The 18434-nt window shown below is 37.0% G+C and overlaps 2 protein-coding genes and 1 long non-coding RNA gene across 3 annotated transcripts; 2 read left to right on the forward strand and 1 right to left on the reverse strand.

Moving 5' to 3' along the window:
- The first annotated feature begins 204 nt into the window (after window positions 1-204).
- On the forward strand, window positions 205-5401 carry LOC131989997 (uncharacterized). The gene is made up of 4 exons (XM_059355382.1): window positions 205-501; window positions 1817-2059; window positions 4875-5045; window positions 5135-5401. Exons 1-4 carry the CDS (start codon window positions 357-359, stop codon window positions 5236-5238), a joined length of 663 nt encoding a protein of 220 aa, XP_059211365.1. The 5' UTR covers window positions 205-356; the 3' UTR covers window positions 5239-5401.
- Window positions 5402-7929: 2528 nt separating this feature from the next.
- Window positions 7930-8351, forward strand: LOC131990009 (uncharacterized). The gene is made up of 2 exons (XR_009396016.1): window positions 7930-8029; window positions 8119-8351. It is a non-coding gene; the product is annotated as an uncharacterized LOC131990009 (long non-coding RNA).
- Window positions 8352-12122: 3771 nt separating this feature from the next.
- Window positions 12123-16805, reverse strand: LOC131989276 (Fc receptor-like protein 5). The gene is made up of 4 exons (XM_059354466.1): window positions 16705-16805; window positions 12945-12980; window positions 12573-12836; window positions 12123-12493 (listed from the first exon to the last, which is right to left on the reverse strand). The coding sequence occupies exons 1-4, from the start codon at window positions 16733-16735 to the stop codon at window positions 12123-12125; spliced, it is 702 nt and encodes a 233-aa protein (XP_059210449.1). The 5' UTR covers window positions 16736-16805.
- Between the last annotated feature and the right edge of the window lie 1629 nt (window positions 16806-18434).

Consider the following 18434-nt stretch of genomic DNA (forward strand, 5'->3'; position numbering starts at 1 on the left):
GTACATTTAATTAAACCAGGCATTAAAATGAACACAAAATTGAAGAAAAAGGGTGGTCTAATCATTTCTTCCATGACTGTATGTTGTGCTGATGAGTCAAATGATTGGAAATTTGGTATTTTTTTCATACACAATTTGCCGAAGAAGCAAAGCAGAGTTTTCTTGCAGCAGCATCTAGTGGACGTTAGAGGAGCTGCAGCTGAACTGATTTTTAACTCTTTGCGTCCCCAGATGATTCCGAGCCGGCCTCACTCACGCCGTTCCCTGACTTGGCTCAGCTGTTTGAGTACGAGAACCTGTCCCTGAGCTGCGGGTTCAACAGCAGCTTCTCCGGGTGGAAGGTCGTCCGGTCCAACATGAACCCCATCTGTGGAGAAAAGTATGGGAAGGCTGACGAGTCCAGCTGTAATATCACCTACGGCAAGAAGTACGACAGCGCCACCTATTGGTGTGAGTCTCCTACAAAGCAGAGGAGCAACTCTCTGGACATCACTCTGTACGGTAGGAGCAGTTTAACTCTAAATGAGTAAGAACGAGAGAGCTGATGAGTGTAGCCAAGTGCTTTTAGCCTGCATTCTCTCTGATATATATATATATATATATATATCTATATATATATATATATATATATAAATTTAAATTACAGTGAACAAAGAAAGAAATATACTTCAGACTGCTGAATGTAAAATTAACTCCCTTTTTTATGATAGGAACATTCAGGTTAATATATATATATATATATATATATATATATATATATATACATATACTGTAGATATATTTACTGTATATATATATATATATACACTACTGGTCAAAAGTTTTAGAACACACCAACTTTTCCAGAATTGAATTGAAAATGATGCATTTTAATGTCTCAGTGTACTCTGAAATAAATGCAAATTTGCAACATTTAAAATTCTTTATTGAGCATGATAGTGTTTTGAAAGTAAAAAAAAGATTCAAAATCACATTTTATGTTGGACTAAAGGACTAAAAAAAGACACAAAATTACCAAAAAAAGACACAACATGACAAAAAAGACACCAAAAGACACAAAATGACTAAAAAAAGACTCAAAATGACCAAAAAAAAGACACAAAAAGACTTACAAAGACATGAAAATAATTAAAAAATGGACAAAATAGCCCAAGACTCCATAGAGTTAAGTTGTTAACCCACTTCGTGTTCCCTTAAAAAGGCCTACTTGTATAATTCTGAAATGTACGTTATTTTTTACCTTTTTTTATTTACCTCTGGCAGTTCACCACTTACCTTTGTACCCTTTCAAGCTGTTGATTTGACTTGAACTGCTTGATTTTCAATAAAAAACTGGAAAAATTGGGGTGTTCTAAAACTTTTGACCAGTAGTGTATATATATATATATATATATATATATATATGTATATATATATATATATATTATATCTAGCAGCAAAACTTCTTCCCGTCATATTAAAGTAAATATGTACAGTATTCTACAGATGTATATTTCTAAATTGAGGAATGAAAATGAAGGAGCCGACCCCGTTACTGCTGATGGTTTTCTTGAGAATAACCACAGTCATAATCAATAAAACCATGGAAAATGTCTAGATATCAGCTCTTAAATTAAACTCTTCTCAGCTATTTTTGTTGTTATCATGATATGTGTCCTAACGAATGTACCTTTAGTTGTACCAGGCATTAAAATGAACAAGAAATTGAAGAAAACAATGGTCTAATTTTTTTTCCTGTGACTTTATGACCATATTTCCCAAATGATGTCGATGGCGTCCACTATGGTGACACAGACCTGTTTCTCTCTGTGTTCAGACAAGGGGGTGACCCTGCAGATTCCTGTCCTCCCTGTGATGGAGGGACATGATGTCACTCTGCGCTGTAAAAAATGGAAATCCCCCGACTACGCAGCTGAGTTCTATAAAGATGACTCCCTCATCAGCACTGCGCCTGAAGGTCACATGACCATCCGCCATGTTTCCAGGTCTGATGAAGGTCTCTACAAGTGCAACATCAGCGGTGTTGGAGTGTCTCCATCCAGCCGGCTGCTGGTCAGAAGTCAGTGTTTGATTTGAGTTTAACTGCATTGCTGACACAATTACATGTTTCATCTTTTCTGAAGCCCTGGAGGAAGAAGTATTCAGCTCCATTAGTGCAGTAAAAGTACTAATACCACAATGTGAAATTACTCCACTACAGTAAAAGTCCTGCATTAAAAAACTTACTGAAGTAAAAGTACAAAAGTATCAGCATCAAAATGTACTTAAAGTACCAAAATTTTGCATTGAAGTGAATGGGACGGCCGAAAAAAATGAGCGAAAAAGAACAATAATTGGAGATCTTTAAACGTCTACTTCTCCGGCATAATTTCACCTAGAGACTCCATTTAAACTTTAAACAGTAGACACAAGTCTTGTGTATTGGTGTATTAATCCACGTTTCGATAGGTCATATAGTTTTTTATCAATCCCTGTTCAATGACCATGATCATTTTTGGAGAAATTCTGAACTTATAATGGATGTGTATAAATTCCACTCTACAGAAATAATTTATACATAGAAACGTCTTTTCTACATTAAGTGTCAGTGCCATAAAAATAGATTACTTTTATTACAAATATTTACATAAACATTATAAGAAATAATGGTTTAAATCTGTTAATTGACATTATAGTAACATTATTAAATGTAGGTTAAATATATATATATATATATATATATATATAATTATAGATAGATAGATAGATATCTGTCAGCAGAAGTTGCCAAACACTTCCCGTCATATTAGTCATATTAAAGTAAATATGTACAGTATTCTACAGATGTATATTTTTAAATATATATTACTGTATATTATCTGTATTTTCAAAGGAATTCTCTGTAAAATAACTGATGGTTGTTTCGTGTTATTTAACAGACTTCACTTTTTTTTAGGATTTCTTTTTGTAAAGAGAGAGTGAGTGGTGAGTTTATGGTCTGAATCGTTAGTCTCAAGTCTTCTTCAACATAACATGATGTTCATTTAGTAAATTATGGTGCATTTAGTGTCAAACATCGCAGAACTTTGAGTTCTTTTACTTTTATTTTGCCTCGACTCTGTCCGCCCTGCGTCCTCATTTCTGACTCTTGGATCAGGTTCCTCAGACAGAATCTGAGAGTTTTAGACATGATAGAAGAGGTTTACTGACTTTGGTTTGTTTTGAAGATCAGAACTGAAGAGAAATGAACCTCAGGTCAGTTTAGGTTTTAATAACAGCCTGCACTTTAGACAAAATAAGATCAACAACAGTTTGACAGGGTGTTAACACGTCTCCTTCCTCTTTGTATATCAGTTAATGACAGAAGCGAGCTGATAAACCTGCAGACTAAAACATGATCACATGGAAACTAAACAGAGAAAGAAAAGATGTTCCTCATTTCAGTTTATTTGATCTGTAGAGATATCAGTCCTTTGAGAAGTGTCTAATTCAGCCAAACTAAAGTTAACTTGGAACCCCAACGGGACGTTTTTTGTTCTTTTTCCATTCCCCTTTCTGTGTCCTTGTGTTTCACTGCAACATAAACAATCTATATGAATCTATAAGTCCTGCAGCTCTGTGGAATCAGAACAATCAAGGCTGAAAGTGGGAACAACTTAAACATGTCTTTGTGCAGAAGAACACAGTTAGAATGACAGAAATCAGAAAAAAAAGTCAAATTTCTCCAAAAAAAACAAAAAAACTACTTTGTAGAAATGTGAATATATTTTCTCATGTATTCACAGTGTGTCTGAGGAGCAGGATTTAATGTTTTTAACAGGATCTGGTTAGTGCATCGTGCAGAGTGTAGAGAAAGAGAAAAAATTGTCAAAAAATAAATTTGAAAACTGCGCTCCAGGCCGCAAATTCCACTCTACAGAAATAATTTATACATAGAAACGTAGGGAAATTTGTCTTCTCCCTCACAATCCTCTGGTAAAGCTGTCAGAGTTATAGTTTGGGCATAAGACGCAGAGATGCGCCACCAACACGCACCAACAGCCTCATTGACTCCCAGATTAAAAACGCAGGAAGATTTCTGTAGAAAAGCATATTTAACGGTTTTTCAGATCGCTCTTACAAAGATATTTCTTCATTTTTTCTTCACAAAAAACATAATAATAATAATAATCATAATCATACAAATATTTTAAAGGGCTTTTCTTTATTTTCTACATTATGTGTCAGTGCCATAAAAATAAATTACTTTTATTACAAATATTTACATAAACATTATAAGAAATAACGGTTGAAATCTGTTAATTGATGTAATGGGACATTTTTTTTTTTCATAATATTATTCTGTTGCTTCGTGGTTTGATTTTTGGTTTGAATTACAGTGAACAAAGAAATACACATCAGACTGCTGAATGTGAAAATTAACTTTCTGCTTTATTATAGTAACATTAGTAAATGTAGGTTAAATATACATATATATATATATCTGGCAGCAGAAGTTGCCAAACACTTCCCTTCATATTAAAGTAAATATGTACAGTATTCTACAGATGTATATTTTTAAATATATATTACTGTATATTATCTGTATTTTCAAAGGAATTCTCTGTAAAATAACTGACGGTTGTTTCCTGTTATTTAACAGACTTTTCAGTGTTCTTTAGGATTTATTTTTGTAAAGAGAGAGAAAAAAGTGAAATGACCAAAAGTAAATTATTTTAAAATATGGAAATAATCTCATCATCCAAAACTTTGAAGATGTTCAGAAAGAGAAATTAAATCACCTTATTGTTCTATTTATTTTTATTATTATTATTATTATTATTATTTTGCTGACACACATTCCCAGCATGCTCTCTGAGTGTGTGCTCACCTGACCACGTGTTTGTTGTGTGCAGGTCGTCATGGTGCTGCGGGTCCCGCTGCAGAGCCCACTGCAGAGCCCACTGCAGAGCCCACTGCAGAGCCGACCCCGTTACTGCTGACAGTGATGCGCCACCTGCTGGTGGTGTTTCCGTACTGCAGCGCCACAGCGCTCATGCTGTCGGTGTATCGACGCAGGTCCCCAGGTGACTCCTGCAGCTTCTTTGTTCTTACAACATACTTCACATCAAGTCATTTATCAGCTCATTAATAGAATTATTATTTACCTCTGCAGGGAGGAAGCAGCCTGTTTCCATGACGATGTCCCCGACCAGCAGGGATGATGACCCCAACTATGATGATGTGGACGCTGATGTCACCACCGAGCATCATTTCTAAACGTTCTCTCCTCATGTACATTTTAATTACTTTAAAAAAGATGTTTTTCTATTTTTGTACATGATACGGCTGGAGTCGTTTTGGTTTGTGTGATTATTATGTCTCTCAGGGCCTCCTCCTGCTCCTCCTGCTCCTCTGAGGGCCTCCTCCTGCTCCTCAGAGGGCCTCCTCCTGCTCCTCCTGCTCCTCTGAGAGCCTCCTCCTGCTCCTCCTGCTCCTCTGATGGCCTCCTCCTGCTCCTCTGAGGGTTTTAAATTGCTGTGTTTCCTTTTGTTTTCTTGATTGTTTTTGTTTTGACTTATATTTCTAAGTTTGAAAAATGATGTTTCAGTCACCTTGTTGATGTGAGAGCTGAGTAAAGACTCTTTTTAAACAGCGTCTCTTTTTGTTTCTTGTTTCATTGAGTGTTTCAGTGAGTCGTAAGCTGCTATTCGCTTCAGTCGTGTTCAGATTAGAGACTGAGTCAGGCAGGGAAGTCTTAAACCTGCTTTCTCTCCACTGCTGCAGAAAAAAGTCTGATTGTAAGAAAAATCTATGAAAAAATAATGTATGTCCTCAGTAAACAGTCTCATGGTGAGTTTATGATCTCAATCGTTAGTCTCAAGTCTTCTTCAACATAACATGATGTTCATTTAGTAAATTATGGTGCATTTAGTGTCAAACAGAGCAGAACTTTGAGTGCTTTTACTTTTATTTTGCCTCGACTCTGTCCGCCCTGCGTCCTCATTTCTGACTCTTGGATCAGGTTCCTCAGACAGAATCTGAGAGTTTTAGACATGATAGAAGAGGTTTACTGACTTTGGTTTGTTTTGAAGATCAGAACTGAAGAGAAATGAACCTCAGGTCAGTTTAGGTTGTAATAACAGCCTGCACTTCAGACTCTGGTAGTTTCCTCCTTCTGTGGCTAAAATAGGAATATGTTAATGACAGAAGCGAGGTGATAAACCCACAAACTAAAACATGATCACATGGAAACTAAACAGAGAAAGAAAAGATGTTCCTCATTTCAGTTTATTTGATCTGTAGAGATATCAGTCCTTTGAGAAGTTTCTAATTCAGCCAAACTAAAGTTAACTTGGAACCCCAACGGGACGTTTTTTGTCCTTTTTCCATTCCCCTTTCTGTGCCCTTGTGTTTCACTGCAACATATACAACCTATATAAATATACAGTAGTGTTCAAAATAATAGCAGTCCAATGTGACTAGCCAGATTAATCCAGTTTTTAGTATATACTTTATTGCTACATGGCAAACAAGGTACCAGTAGGTGCAGTAGATTCTCAGAAAACCAACAAGACCCAGCATTCTTGATATGCAGCTCTTAAAGCTGTGCAATTGGGCAATTAGTTGAAAGGGGTGTGTTGCTCTGTGGAATCAGCACAATCATGGCTAGAAGTGGGAACAACTCAAACATGTCTTTGTGCAGAAGAACACAGTTAGAATGACAGAAATCAGAAAAAAAAGTCAAATTTCTCCAAAAAAAACAAAAAAACTACTTTGTAGAAATGTGAATATATTTTCTCATGTATTCACAGTGTGTCTGAGGAGCAGGATTTAATGTTTTTAACAGGATCTGGTTAGTGCATCGTGCAGAGTGTAGAGAAAGAGAAAAAATTGTCAAAAAATAAATTTGAAAACTGCGCTCCAGGCCGCAAATTCCACTCTACAGAAATAATTTATACATAGAAACGTAGGGAAATTTGTCTTCTCCCTCACAATCCTCTGGTAAAGCTGTCAGAGTTATAGTTTGGGCGTAAGACGCAGAGATGCGCCACCAACACGCACCAACAGCCTCATTGACTCCCATATTAAAAACGCAGGAAGATTTCTGTAGAAAAGCATATTTAACGGTTTTTCAGATCGCTCTTACAAAGATATTTCTTCATTTTTTCTTCACAAAAAACATAATAATAATAATAATAATCATAATTATACAAATATTTTAAAGGGCTTTTCTTTATTTTCTACATTATGTGTCAGTGCCATAAAAATAAATTACTTTTATTACAAATATTTACATAAACATTATAAGAAATAACGGTTGAAATCTGTTAATTGATGTAATGGGACGTTTTTTTTTTCATAATATTATTCTGTTGCTTCATGGTTTGATTTTTGGTTTGAATTACAGTGAACAAAGAAATACACATCAGACTGCTGAATGTGAAAATTAACTTTCTGCTTTATTATAGTAACATTAGTAAATGTAGGTTAAATATACATATATATGTATATCTGGCAGCAGAAGTTGCCAAACACTTCCCTTCATATTAAAGTAAATATGTACAGTATTCTACAGATGTATATTTTTAAATATATATTACTGTATATTATCTGTATTTTCAAAGGAATTCTCTGTAAAATAACTGACGGTTGTTTCCTGTTATTTAACAGACTTTTCAGTGTTCTTTAGGATTTATTTTTGTAAAGAGAGAGAAAAAAGTGAAATGACCAAAAGTAAATTATTTTAAAATATGGAAATAATCTCATCATCCAAAACTGTGAAGATGTTCAGAAAGAGAAATTAAATCACCTTATTGTTCTATTTATTTTTATTATTATTATTATTATTATTTTGCTGACACACATTCCCAGCATGCTCTCTGAGTGTGTGCTCACCTGACCACGTGTTTGTTGTGTGCAGGTCGTCATGGCGCTGCGGGGCCCGCTGCAGAGCCCGCTGCAGAAACAACCCCGTTACTGCTGACAGTGATGCGCCACCTGCTGGTGGTGTTTCCGTACTGCAGCGCCACAGCGCTCATGCTGTCGGTGTATCGACGCAGGTCCCCAGGTGACTCCTGCAGCTTCTTTGTTCTTACAACATACTTCACATCAAGTCATTTATCAGCTCATTAATAGAATTATTATTTACCTCTGCAGGGAGGAAGCAGCCTGTTTCCATGACGATGTCCCCGACCAGCAGGGATGATGACCCCAACTATGACGATGTGGACGCTGATGTCACCACCGAGCATCATTTCTAAACGTTCTCTCCTCATGTACATTTTAAATACTTTAAAAAAGATGTTTTTCTATTTTTGTACATGATACGGCTGGAGTCGTTTTGGTTTGTGTGATTATTATGTCTCTCAGGGCCTCCTCCTGCTCCTCCTGCTCCTCTGAGGGCCTCCTCCTGCTCCTCAGAGGGCCTCCTCCTGCTCCTCCTGCTCCTCTGATGGCCTCCTCCTGCTCCTCTGAGGGTTTTAAATTGCTGTGTTTCCTTTTGTTTTCTTGATTGTTTTTGTTTTGACTTATATTTCTAAGTTTGAAAAATGATGTTTCAGTCACCTTGTTGATGTGAGAGCTGAGTAAAGACTCTTTTTAAACAGCGTCTCTTTTTGTTTCTTGTTTCATTGAGTGTTTCAGTGAGTCATAAGCTGCTATTCGCTTCAGTCGTGTTCAGATTAGAGACTGAGTCAGGCAGGGAAGTCTTAAACCTGCTTTCTCTCCACTGCTGCAGAAAGAAGTCTGATTGTAATGAAAAAAAATGTATGTCCTCAGTAAACAGTCTCATGGTGAGTTTATGATCTCAATCGTTAGTCTCAAGTCTTCTTCAACATAACATGATGTTCATTTAGTAAATTATGGTGCATTTAGTGTCAAACAGAGCAGAACTTTGAGTGCTTTTACTTTTATTTTGCCACCACTCTGTCCGCCCTGCGTCCTCATTTCTGACTCTTGGATCAGGTTCCTCAGACAGAATCTGAGAGTTTTAGACATGATAGAAGAGGTTTACTGACTTTGGTTTGTTTTGAAGATCAGAACTGAAGAGAAATGAACCTCAGGTCAGTTTAGGTTTTAATAACAGCCTGCACTTCAGACTCTGGTAGTTTCCTCCTTCTGTGGCTAAAATAGGAATATGTTAATGACAGAAGCGAGGTGATGAAGCCACAGACTAAAACATGATCACATGGAAACTAAACAGAGAAAGAAAAGATGTTCCTCATTTCAGTTTATTTGATCTGTAGAGATATCAGTCCTTTGAGAAGTTTCTAATTCAGCCAAACTAAAGTTAACTCTGAACCCCAACGGGACGTTTTTTGCTCTTTTCACATTTTCCTCTGTGTCCTTGTATTTCACTGCAACATATACAATCTATATAAATCTACAGTACTGTTCAAAATAATATCAGTCCAATGTGACTAGATTAATCCAGTTTTTAGTATATACTTTATTGCTACATGGCAAACAAGGTACCAGTAGGCAGGGCCGGTTCTAGCCCATTGGCTGCCCTAGGCGATATTGAAAAAAAATATCGAACCACATCCATTCCATGTATTCATTCTGATATAGGTACACTATGTTATATGTATTATGCTGTACACTAATATTTGATACATGAACTACAAGCAAGGTAATGGTCTCAGAACATTTTTATTTTTTGAAACTTTGGAACTTTACCAACAACAACTGAATTGAAATACGAATAAATAAATAAGAAAACACAGATCTTCATCAAATTAAGAATGGCAAAGACTGAAAATAAATAAAATGTAGACATACAAATGCAATAAAAATAAACATAAAAATGAAATTTAATTGTACATTTATATTTGATACATGAACTACATACAGGCAATATAATGGTCTCAACATTTAAATTTTTAGAAACTTTGGAACTTTACCAACAAGTGACGACACCCATGCACGTATCATATTTTATATAATATAATGTTACATTTTCATTCGAAATATGGGTTGGGGCATGTTCATTTAATTCAATGAGGGTTTTATTGCCCATGCTTTTTAAAAAATGTTTCGTTAATCATTGTTGTTAAAACAAAGATGTATGCTTAAGGGCGCCACAAGGGGGCGCCCCCTGCCAATTTGGCGCCCTAGGCAGCCGCCTTGGTGGCCTGTAGGAATAACCGGCCCTGCCAGTAGGTGCAGTAGATTCTCAGAAAACCAACAAGACCCAGCATTCTTGATATGCAGCTCTTAAGGCTGTGCAATTGGGCAATTAGTTGAAAGGGGTGTGTTGCTCTGTGGAATCAGCACAATCATGGCTAGAAGTGGGAACAACTCAAACATGTCTTTGTGCAGAATAACACAGTTAGAATGACAGAAATCAGAAAAAAAAGTTTTATTTCTCTAAAAAAAAAAAAACTAGTTTGTAAAAATGTGAATATATTTTCTCATGGCTTCACAATGTCTCTGAAGAACAGAATTTAATGTTTTAAACAGGATCAGGTTAGTGCAAATGCTTTATTTTAAACATGTAGAATAAATTCTGACAGGAATATCAGCATTTTAACTGTATGGGGTCTTGGGCTGTTTCTTCCTTTTTTGAATCCTTTTCATGTCTTTCGGGTTGTTTTGTGTCTTTTTTCAGTCATTTTGTGTCTTTTTGGTCATTTTGTGTCCTTTTTTAGTCATTTTATGGGGTTTTTTGGTCATTCTGTCTTCTCATTTTGTGTCTTTTTTAGTTAATTTGTGTCTTTTTTGGTCATTTTGAGTCTTTTTGTGTCTTTTTTTTGTAATTTTGTGTCTTTTTTAGTCCTTTAGTTCAACATAAAATGTGATTTTGAATCCTTTTTTTACTTTCAAAACACTATCATGCTCAATAAAAAAAATTAAAAGTTGCAAATGTGAACAAAGGTTGCAAATATAAGAGGGTTACATCCAGTTCTATAATTTTATACTAAATACATTTGACCTTGTCTCCAGTTTTACTTGGTATATCATCATCAAACTGAATCTGGCCTCATGGAGTTTACAGCCAGAACTTTAGAGGTAAATTTACAGTAGGGCTCCACGCTGCTTTGTTTTCTAGTCTGGATGTCATGAAGAAGTCATGATTTGGTGCTTTTGGAGACTCCAGAGGGCTAAGACAAGTTTTGCTCACTTTTTATAACGGAAACTTTTGTAACCTATGATCCATTCAAGGACCAACAGAAATTTCAAACTCTGACAATGATGAGGATAAGACTTTTATTTAACTAAAACATATTTTTAAGAAGCATTACAACCAAACTCATAGGATAATCTGAAGAACTTTCAGCTTTCATTTTGACAATAAACAGAGAAACATTGTGCACAAGTTCAGACCAAAAGAAAAAGCTACGCTAACATTTTTAACTGCAACAGGGATTTTCATCACATTTAACCCTCGGTTCTATATTGTGACTGTTCCCCCTCGAGTCCTCTGCAGATCAGAAACAGGAGAGGACCCAGAACGATTCCCTGTGAAACGCCACATCTCCTAGTTTGAATTAAAGTCCGAAAGTCACGTTTTCTTTATGAAGGACTTGAAACATGTTTTGTTTTTTTCACAACAGTTCAGAAGTGATGCTCTGTGGTGACAACAGCGATGACATCATCATACTCATCATCCAATCCCTCGTCAGCCGGAGTAGGCGGAGTCATCGCCATGGAGATGGGCCGGTCATTTCCTTCAGTCAGAGCAGGTTAGAAAGAGAAAGTTAGATAACTGATCAACTGAAGAGTTCTGTTAGAGACAACCGTCAGTCACCAGAGTCTCAGTGATTGATTGATTGATTGATTGATTGATAAAACAATGATTACCTGTGGCTCTGTGTCGATATAAAAACACCATGATGAAAGTGGAGATGCAGTACGGACAGAACACCACCAGGTGGCAGACCAGTTGGAGCACAAGGTAGAGGGGGCTGGAGGCAGGAGGCGGGGCTTCAGTGGGAGGTGAGGGAGTGGTCAGTTTTCCTGTGGAGAGAATCCAAGCTGGTCAGGTGACTCTCTGGATGAATTAAGTCGTAAAATAAAAGCGTATCTTTGTAGTTGTGTTGTGTATCTTTGTGGTAGTTTTGTGTGCCTTTGTAGTTCTGCTTTGTGTGTCTTTGTGGTCGTGTATCTTTGTAGTAGTTTTGTGTATCTTTTGAGATGTTTTGTGTATATTTGTAGCTATTTTATGTATCTATATAGCAGTTGTGCATATCTTTGCAGTCATTTTGTGTATCTTTGTGGGTATTTGGTTTCTCTTTGCAGAATTTGTCTGTATCTTTGTAGCAGTTGTGTGTATCTTTTCCCTCCTCACCTGTGACAGTGACCCAGCTGGGTTCAGACTCTCCAACACTGCTGATGTTACACTTGTAGAGACCTTCATCAGACCTGGAAACATGGTGGATGGTCATGTGACCTTCAGGCTCAGTCCTGAGGAAGGAGCCATCTTTATAGAAATCAGCTGGGAGGACGGGGGAATTCTTTGTTTTACAGCGCAGAGTGACATCATGTCCCTCCATCACAGGGAGGACAGGACTCTGCAGGATCACTGGACCATCTGAACACAGAGACAAACTGCAGCATTTCATCCGTTTACACACAGCTTCATCAACACTGAGTCCACAGTCTGATCTTACCAGTGACAGTGATGTTGATGGTGTTACTGGTTGCTCCCTCTCTGGACTCACACCAGTAAACTCCACTGTACGATTTAAGAGTGTAGCTGATGTTACAGGATGAACCAGCTGGTTGTCCCCAATCAGCTCCACACTGAGTCCTGGTTTCTCTGGTTGTGTTCCTCCTCAGAGTCCATCCAGCAGAGCTGTCGTCCTCCTCACAGCTCAGAGAGACAGACTGTCCTTTAAACATCTGAGAGCTGCTGGGACTCACAGTCAGAGAGGCTGCAGGGAGGAGACAGAAAGATTCAGTGTGAGATGATGGATATCGAATGGAAAAGCTTCTCAGACAGAATCAGTGAGTTTCAGACGTGACAGAAGAAGTTTACTGACCTTGGTTTGTGGTGCAGATCAGCAGTGAGCTCAGAACTGCAGAGAAATGAACCTCAGGTTAGTTTGAAAGAACAACTGTGTCTTCCAGCTTTAACAACAGTTTATTGGGCTTTTTAAGATGTGAATGTAGTGCAAAGTTAGAATTAGCCAGAATCAGTATGGCTACAGGTACTGTATGAGAATAATCGGAGGAAAATAACAAGACAAACATAACAGCAGTTCAGTGATGTTAGTCCTTTAACAGCATTTTACGGTTTAACTAGAAAATTTCCTCTGGGGAAATTTTGAAAGGGCCACGGGGGCTACTGCCGGCGTGTGTACACTATGATGAGACTTTCAGAGATTTCAAACTATGCCCTTTAACCTCAAAATGTGTGTGTGTGTGTGTGTGTAATGAAAATCACATAAAGTTACTGTGAGTGTGTGTGTGTGTGTGTGTGTGTGTGTGTGTGTGTGTGTGCGTGCGTGCGTTTGAAGCATGTGTATGCATGTGTGAGGACTGTGCGGGCTTACGTGCATGTGTGTGTGTGTATCTGTAACTGTAATCACATCAAAGATCAAAGGCAATCAGATCAAAGCAATCAACAGAATTAACTGGCACCTGTTAATGAAAGTGACAGCAGCCAGAGGTGGACTGGAATTTCTGGCCTTGAACAGAAAGGGTTTTTGGCAAAACCATAATACCTATCATTGATCCGACTTCACTTTGAGCGTCCTGAGTTCTTCCTGAACGTCTACGAAAAATTGCTTTGTTAGAGCGATCTAAAAAAACTGTAACATCTCCCTTCTTTCAGAAATCTCCCTGCGTTTTTAATATGGGAGCCAATGAGGCAGTTGGTGCGTGTTGGTGGAGCATCTATGCGTCTTACGCCCAAACTATAACTCTGACAGCTTTACCAGAGGATTGTGAGTGAGAAGACAAATTTTCCTACGTTTCTATGTATAAATTATTTCTGTAAAAAACTATATGACCTATCGAAACGTGGATTAATACACCAATACACAAGACTTGTGTCTACTGTTTAAAGTTTAAATGGAGTCTCTAGGTGAAATTATGCCGGAGAAGTAGACGTTTAAAAATCTCCAATTATCGTTCTTTTTCGCTCATTTTTTGTCTGCCGTCCCATTCATTTCAATGCAAAATTTTGGGTAGTTTTTTGCGACGTAAGTCGCGAAAAATTCGTATTCTGTAGAGAAAACGTGCAAACCGCACGTTTTGATATATAATTTGTCCTGCAACTCTTCAAGTTGTAGGACTAGTAGCAGAATACGAATACAGAATACGAAACTGCCCAAAATTTTGCATTGAAATGAATGGGACGGCTGAAAAAAAATGAGCGAAAAAGAACAATAATTGGAGATTTTTAAACGTCTACTCCTCCGGCATAATTTCACCTAGAGACTCCATTTAAACTTTAAACAGTAGACACAAGTCTTGTGTATCGGTGTATTAATCCACGTTTCAATAGGTCATATAGTTTTTTATCAATCCCTGTTCAATGACCATGATCATTTTTGGAGAAATTCTGAGATTATAATGGGTGTGTATTGCACGGAATGTTCGTGTCACAGTGTGTGACATCATCGCCAGAGTGTAGAGGGAGAGAAGAAATTGTCAAAAAATAAATTTGAAAACTGCGCTCCAGGCCGCAAATTTCACTCTACAGAGATAATTTATACATAGAAACGTAGGAAAATTTGTCTTCTCACTCACAATCCTCTGGTAAAGCTGTCAGAGTTATAGTTTGGGTGTAGGACGCACAGATGTGCCACCAACACCACCAACAGCCTCATTGGCTCCCATATTAAAAACGCAGGAAGATTTCAGAAAAAGGGACATTTAACAGTTTTTGTAGATCGCTCTAACAAAGCTATTTTTTCATTTTTCTTAAAAAAAAACATATGTAGACGTTCAGGAAGAACTCAGGACATGCAAAGTGAAGTCAGATCAATGATAGGTATTATGGTTTTGCCAAAAATGCTTTCTGTTCGAGGCCAGAAATTTTAGTCTGTCCACCTCTGCTGTCACTAAGCCGGAACAGGTGCCAGTTAATTTTGTTGATTGCTTTGATCTGATTGCCTTTGATCTTTGATGTGATTACAGTTGCAGATACACACACACACACACATGCACTAAAGTGCGCACACTCCTCACACATGCATACATATGCTTCAAACACACACGTGCACACACACACACACACACACACACACACACACAGGTAACTTTATGTGATTTTAATTACACACACACACACACACACACACACACACAGTTTGAGGTTAAAGGGCATAGTTTGAAATCTCTGAAGAATATCATTATAGTGTACACACACCGGCAGTAGCCCCTGTGGCCCTTTCAGAATTTCCCAGGGGAAATTTTCTAGTTACGAAATATAATATATTGCTTTTATTTATATTTTAAAAATATTAAAGATACAGCAACATTTTCTTAAACTGTCACATAACATTAGTTCCATCTTATGAGGGGCCGTACAAGCCATAATTCATTCTGGTCCTCTCACACACATACATTCTCCTTACACATACATATATTTTCACTCTCACACACATACATTCTCCTTTCACATACATATATTTTCACTCTCACACACATACATTCTCCTTTCACATACATATATTTTCACTCTCACACACATACATTCTCCTCTCACACACATACATTCTCCTTACACATACATATATTTTCACTCTCACACACATACATACATTCTCCTTACACATATGTATATATTTCACTCTCACATACATACATTCTCCTTTCACATACACATATATACTTCTCACATATATAGCTCCTCCTCCTGGAGCAGGAAGTCACTCTCAAGCCAGGAAATGCATACGCAAGACTTACTCAGGTTATCAGCAAACACTGAAGACATCCATACAAGGACTCTAATGTATTGACTGCAACTCTATTTCTTGAATCTTCAACAAATCTTGAGATTGACAGAAATCCAGATAAGGTTTGAATGTGATCACGAAGTTGTCCATACAGCCTTTCATGAACAAAAGAATCTGTAGTTTCTCCTTGCAGTCGTTCAATACATTGTAAGACATTGTTAAAAAAATGTCTAATGTCATCTTCATTGCTACTTACTCCAAAAATTTAAAACTGCAACAAATAAGAAAACAGGAAAACTTTGAATAGCTTCATTGTAAAGTTCTGCTATTTAATATCAAGTTAGGATAAGTTGAGTAAGTCTTGCGTATGCATTTCCTGGCTTGAGAGTGACTTCCTGCTCCAGGTGGAGGAGCTATATATGTGAGAAGTGTATATGTGTATGTGAAAGGAGAATGTATGTGTGTGAGAGTGAAAATATATGTATGTGTGAGGAGAATGTATGTGTGTGAGAGTGAAAATATATGTATATGAAAGGAGAATGTATGTGTGTGAGAGTGAAAATATATGTATGTGTAAGGAGAATGTATGTGTGTGAGAGGACCAGAATGAATTATGCCTTGTACGGCCCCTCATAAAATGTTGCTGTATCTTTAATATTTTTAAAATATAAATAAAAGCAATATATTATATTTCGTAACTAGAAAATTTCCCCTGGGGAAATTCTGAAAGGGCCACAGGGGCTACTGCCGGTGTGTATACACTATAATGATATTCTTCAGAGATTTCAAACTATGCCCTTTAACCTGCTGTTTTGTTCACACTGATCAATAAACTGTAAATGTTTTTATAATAAATAAAATCTTTAAAAACAAAAAACAAATATAATATACTTACAGACGAGCTGCTGAAGATATGTTTTCCCCATCGTACCACTCTGAGATGTGACATCGGACAATTTGAATGTTTGTTGGTTAAGAGAACTTAAAACCACTGTTTCCTCTGTGGAGGCTGCTGCAACAGCCCTGTGGTTTCTACGGTGGCCTGGAAGTGCAAAACACTTTTACAAAGTGTGTGTTTCACACTTTGTAAAAGTGTTTTTACACAATGACATGTAAATGAACCCTGTGGAGTCTCCAAAAGCCCCAAATCATGACTTCTTCATCATCCAGACTAGAAAACAAAGCAGCGTGGAGCCCTACTGTAAATTTACCTCTAAAGTTCTGGCTGTAAACTCCATGAGGCCAGTTTCAGTTTGATGATGATATACCAAGTAAATCTGGAGACAAGCTCAAATAGATTTAGTATAAAATGATAGAACTGGATGGAACCCTCTTATATGTTAGATTTGCAATCTTTGTTCACATTTGCAACATTTACAATTTTTTATTGAGCATGATAGTGTTTTGAAAGGGAAAAAAAAGATTCAAAATCACATTTTATGTTGGACTAAAGGACTAAAAAAGACACAAAATGACACAAAAAAAAGACACAAAATGACTTACAAAGACATGAAAGTGATTCAAAAATAGACAAAATAGCCCAAGACTCCAGATAATGTTTGTGATGATGTTCTTCATTTTTCATTTGTTGGCCATGAATTTTGTTCCTTTCTTTTGTACAACACTCAGTACAGAAAGTGAACAAGCCTATCAGAGCAGCTTTGCAGAATGTTTATGAAAGAAGAAGATAGTGAGTGACAGGATTTGCAGTAAACACTTTACTGTATTGCAAATGAAAATGACTTACAGTAGAGTAAAGAGGGGAAAAATCAGCTGTCATTCATTACTGTATTGTCAAATACACAAAAAGAAAAAGGAGCAGAAGCTGTGATCAATGTAATCTTCAATCCATTAGTTTTGAACATGAGGTTTTCTGTTTTGACAAACTGTGTGAAAGCAATTGAAAATTCACCAGTTAACATCTACTGTTTTGGTCTTGATTGAGCTTGTGTGTAAAAGGAGTTAAAACTCATTTTAAATGTGTAAAATGTGTGTATTTTGTGTCAAAAGAAGAAGAATTGTGTTAATTGTATCGCCCACACAGGCTGATGTTGTTGTAACTGTGTGAAGAGTTTTGAAAAAGCGGTAAAAGTATTGAACAATGGGTCATAGCGGTTGTGAAAAACTGTAACATATTCTTATTTTAGCCACAGAAGGAGGAAACTACCAGAGTCTGAAGTGCAGGCTGTTATTACAACCTAAACTGACCTGAGGTTCATTTCTCTTCAGTTCTGATCTTCAAAACAAACCAAAGTCAGTAAACCTCTTCTATCATGTCTAAAACTCTCAGATTCTGTCTGACGAACCTGATCCAAGAGTCAGAAATGAGGACGCAGGGCGGACAGAGTCGAGGCAAAATAAAAGTAAAAGCATTCAAAGTTCTGCTCTGTTTGACACTAAATGCACCATAATTTACTAAATGAACATCATGTTATGTTGAAGAAGACTTGAGACTAACGATTGAGATCATAAACTCACCATGAGACTGTTTACTGAGGACATACATTATTTTTTCATTACAATCAGACTTCTTTCTGCAGCAGTGGAGAGAAAGCAGGTTTAAGACTTCCCTGCCTGACTCAGTCTCTAATCTGAACACGACTGAAGCGAATAGCAGCTTATGAC

The sequence above is a fragment of the Centropristis striata genome, chromosome 17, assembly GCF_030273125.1.
Source record: "Centropristis striata isolate RG_2023a ecotype Rhode Island chromosome 17, C.striata_1.0, whole genome shotgun sequence".
In the NCBI taxonomy this organism is placed as follows: domain Eukaryota; kingdom Metazoa; phylum Chordata; class Actinopteri; order Perciformes; family Serranidae; genus Centropristis; species Centropristis striata.